Source organism: Nuphar pumila, chromosome 2 (genome assembly GCF_984573655.1).
Source record: "Nuphar pumila chromosome 2, dmNupPumi1.hap1.1, whole genome shotgun sequence".
NCBI lineage: Eukaryota > Viridiplantae > Streptophyta > Magnoliopsida > Nymphaeales > Nymphaeaceae > Nuphar > Nuphar pumila.
Window position 1 is genome coordinate 41,909,690 of NC_143250.1, and position 4,799 is coordinate 41,914,488.

The window sequence follows — 4,799 nt, forward strand, 5'->3', positions numbered from 1 at the left end:
AGGTTTTCTGTCGTGGACGTGGGCTATATGACGAACCATGTTATTTTCTGTGTTGTTTCGCTTGATCGTGTGATATCGTAATGTTGAGTCGTGTGTTTTAACAATCCCAATGGTATGTTTGTATAACTAGTAGGGATCTGCCTAACGCCAGCTTGCCTATCAAAATAAAATTATGGTTTGGATACACCCACTCATCTAAAAAAGTAGGATACACCCACTCATCTTGTAAGTATTATCACCATTTTTCAATTTTAACATGGCCATTTCTAGTGACAAATACGTGGGCAAGCATCAAATTTGCCATCCCCAAAGTTCAAGACATAAAATCCTTGCTAAAAGCATAAAGAACAAATAAAAATGCCATCCTAGCAAATGCTGCTTGTTTCTTGCCCTCCTCAAATGAGTGGGCAATCAGAATAAAAGAGGAAAGAGAGAATACAAAAAAAGGAAAATTGATATTCAAAGTCCTTATTTACACAGAATCGTTTGTACAGCAAGCAACAAACTGTTGGTTCTGAGAGTTGGTTTCATCGGAAGTGGAAGAAGAGGAAGAATTACAAGCATTGATTTTGAGTGGTCTCTGTATATTGTAGCCATTGCAGTACTCAAACTCCAGCATCTCCCTCTGTAGATACATGCAGTAAGTGTGGAAGGTCGATGGCGTGACATTCAATTGGAAGCCAAGGCCGAAAAGGAAATCAATCTCCAAACAGTTCATCTCAGTGGTGCTAATTCCACCTACTTTTGCATAATAAGCATTGTTGTAATACCTGCAATGAACACAATTTGTTTATTATATATCATGACAATAGTACAGCTAACAAATATCAACCTTTTGATAATGACACGGAACCAACTTACACTTTAATTCTGTTATTATTGTTATGATGCATGAGAAATATCGCAAAATTCAATTTACTCATGTATGATAAAAACATAAGAATTCTTACTAGCATACATAATTGTAGTTCATGTTAACTAACTTGCTTCAAGTCTAGGAATCCATATATGATACAAAAAATGCTTAACAATATACATAACGGACAATTACTTAGATGGCACTATTTTTTAGCACAATACCGAAACTCACTGCAACTAGAAAATATATCATGGCCAATTTATTGTCTTCTTGATAGTTTTGCTCTTTTATTTGGTTGAAATCATGGCGCCCGATGTTTTTAGGCAACAACTTACATGGTGCCTGATTTTTTCAGGTGACAACTTATATGTCGCCTGATTTTTTTTTAGGCAACTTAAAGGGTGCCTAATTTTTTCATCAAGAGACAACTTAGACAAGTGGTTTGACCAAGGTGCCTAATCTTTCAGGCGACAAAAGGTAAAACCATTAAGAAAAAAAATCAATTGGTCAGATTTGCAATATTTTAGTTGGTAAATTGACCATGTTTTTAGTATTTTTTCCGTCTCGGCCAAAAACACAAAATGGTGCCAAAAGTAAGTGCCATCTCCGTCTTTGTCAGTGTACATAGTAGTCAATGTTAACTAACTTTGCTCAAGTCTAACAATCCATATAGATTTGGTGGCCATTAATGTACCATTAAATCTAGTGCCATTTATATTGTAGTGGGGCTCATGTTCATTGGGTGCATGGTTATGCCAACTGGTGGATCGTATCAAGCAGTGACCCCTCAAATTGATCGCCTAACTTGGATATAATATAAATTTGGTTGAGGGGCATTGATTTCTTAACATTCTACATTGCATTTGGTTTTTATTTTATTGGCAAGGAAAGGAACTGATTCCAAGACCCCCCAGCATAAAATTTCCTAATTCTAACTACTTGACCATCACAATCAACTTCTTTTTATTTGCACTTTGCAATGTCCTTGGATGCTACCCAGAGTCCAAAGTTTTTCTGGGAATTGATCTTGGATAATCAACTTTCTTGTTAACAGTGAAAATTCAGAGAATTTTTTGGTTTGGAACAGCTTCATCCAATTTTCAAGAATCAAAAGTTTTCTTGATCCTAATTGTAGAAATTCCAGGAAATAAACTTTTATGACAACGGCAAATTCAAATGTCATCCAATGACCTACCTGGACCATGTTGGTCTAAAGCCCAACCGGGACCATGTTGGCCATTAGATACTCAACTTTAGTCATGGAAGATCTTGGTCATTGGACTTCTTCATAAGCCAAACACATCTCAATAATAGGATAGTACCACAAAAGCTTGAACTTCTTTGCTTTCACAGACTGACAAGTCAATAATCCTTTACACCAGGGACAATGGAATTTAAGGAAAAAGGATCATATCCTATGGCATATGATGCTGTGCATCATAGATAGATCTTAGCAGTCCAACTCAATGCATCTAGACGGCTAGGATATGTCATAGGACAATCCTTTTTTCAAATTTGAGCAACCTTAAGGTATTGGACCAACCAGCTGCTGGCATGTGCCCAGAATTGGTTAGCCCAAGTCCCCCCACCGAAGCATCATTGATTTAACCAATACTATAATATCTTTCACCCTGCACTTTATTATAGGACACAACCACTTGGTTGCAATCCCAAGAATACCAACTATTCTTTACATAATTAATGCTCCCCACCAATTCTTGGCTTAAATGTGCATTTAAATTTTACCAAAACCTGGCCCTTTTTTTAGTGTTGGCAGACCTGTCATTGACAATTCTGTGGGAACAACAAATCCACAGACTTTGCGTTTGGCAGGTTTCTGGCATCTGATTTGTGCCAAAATATGGTGGGTGTCTGAAGATGTCTGCTTGGTGGTGGTGAATTTGTACTGTCAGACTTTCTAATCTATAAAACTGTGGGGATATGATAATTGATAGGTTGACAAAATTTTCCCTTTTACCTGTAGATGATGGCCGTCTATGGTTCCATATCGGATTTCACCGAGTCACTGTGAGCATCATATGACTCGGTTGTGCTTACACCAACCTAAGTGCCTACTACAGGTTTGACTAAACCTCTTGGTGCATGCATGAAGAGCAGATCCGGTACTCGGCCCAATGTTTGGATGCCACGCATGCCGTCCAGTGATTGAACCGAACCCAGTTCCATCATTGGACAGTCCAGTTGCAAAGAATTTTGGCTGGGCCACTTCATTCTCATCAACATTGAGGCCGGACCCACTCCGAATGAGCAAATTCCGATACGGATAGTCATCATGCACAAATGAGAAAAATGGAAGATCCACTTACAGATCGTCCATGAATTTGGCTGCAACCATGACACTGGTGATGAGGAGTCGGTGGACATTGTAGGACGTGATGGGGATCGCCGGTTGCCTGCTCGCAAACCTGTCAAGGTAGACATACGCGACAACAAAGCAAGACGGGCTGCAATTCGCGTATCGGAAGATCCGTTCCAAGTAACTCCGGATCGAGATTGTGGGTCTGGTGAGCCCATGGAATATGGAGATCCTCTGCAGAGAAGAAGACGATGACGATGATGGTGATGGTGGTGATACAGGCATAAAAGCCGCATCATTGGACTCTGCCACTCTCTGCAATAAAGAGGAGACGAAGGTGACCACCTTGGGGATGACCTGTTGATGCTGGATCTCAGCCATCTCTTCTTCCTTGGTTTCACCCTCTCCTCTGTATCTCTGAGAGAGAGATCTCAGCCATCTCTTTTTCCTTGGTTTCACCCTCTCCTTTATATCTCTGTGGGTGTGTGTGAGAGAGAGAGAGAGACTCACAGCTACGTGAAAGCTACCGTGGGGAGAGGGCTATTCTTCTTTTTATTCAAATGATTGGAGGAATTCCTTTAATAAGTTGACGAGTATTTATATATTTAATGTTTACCTGTCTATATCTACTGATTACCATATTGATATAAACAAATCATTCTTTTCTAACAAGAACTCCCAATAACATGATTGTGGCTGTTTGCTAGAAAATCTTCATGGTGATAAATAATGATGTTAGAAACTTCTTCCTCACGCTAATTTTGTTCAAGTTTGTTTGAGTTGGCCAGGCCTAGCGTGACCCCATTTGTCCCACCCATATGTGCCTCGACCATGTGACTCACTAGACCCTAACATCAACCAAGTGGGTTTGGTACAAGATCCAGTTAACTGGTGTTTGTTAGATTACTTATGGCCTCTCATATCCAAATCATTAAATGAACCATATGGTTTAGGTTTACGAAAAATGACCGTATTGTACAAAAAATATGACATGTTTTTCGAAATGCTTTACAATTTCTGCTATTCTCCCCATATCCAAAATCGCAAATACTCAACTTCACTATGACTTTTTTAACCCACATGTGCAAAATTGGCGAAGTTCGCACGATATATGGCTCTGCTCTTCGGTTAATGCAAACTCCCACTTAAAAGGAGTTCCACATGTTTTTTCCTACGGACATCATGAAGGTTGCATAAAATTTATATGTAAACTTCGTGCTAATCTCAAACTTCGAAACATCGCACATATGTCACGAAGTTTGCATATAATTTTATGCAAACCTCATTTTATTGTCAATTGTCAGAACATTGCACATATGTCAGAGAGTTTACATATATGTATGTCACGAAGTTCACATAAAATTATTTACGAACTTTGTGAGTATAAAAATCAGGACACTGCAACTCATAATCTATGCAAACCTCGTGAGCATAAATTTTTAGGGTTATTTGTAGTCCCCAATCAACTTCCCAAAGGTCACTTTTTCGGCAACTATTCTAGTGAGACTTCATTCTCAAGTATTATGGAATCTTTGAAGGTGACTTTTTTCGGTAAGCACATATTTAGTGGCTCAATTAATTATTTTTTTTAAACACATTTTTTATCTATTTGTTTCAATGATT

General features: G+C 38.6%; 1 protein-coding gene across 1 annotated transcript; it reads right to left on the reverse strand.

Moving 5' to 3' along the window:
* Window positions 1–313: 313 nt before the first annotated feature.
* On the reverse strand, window positions 314–3,557 carry LOC149845337 (cyclin-U4-1-like). Its single transcript, XM_089997572.1, has 2 exons — window positions 3,187–3,557; window positions 314–770 (listed from the first exon to the last, which is right to left on the reverse strand). Exons 1-2 carry the CDS (start codon window positions 3,555–3,557, stop codon window positions 473–475), a joined length of 669 nt encoding a protein of 222 aa, XP_089853698.1. The 3' UTR covers window positions 314–472.
* Window positions 3,558–4,799: the final 1,242 nt, after the last annotated feature.

Bases quoted from the DNA above. Each gene is read 5' to 3' on its own strand.
- LOC149845337 (XM_089997572.1), bottom strand. From the start codon at position 3,557: ATGGCTGAGATCCAGCATCAACAGGTCATCCCCAAGGTGGTCACCTTC. The intron at 771-3,186 runs GTAAGTGGATCT...TGTTCATTGCAG, and splicing joins GCCAAATTCATGGACGATCT to GTATTACAACAATGCTTATT.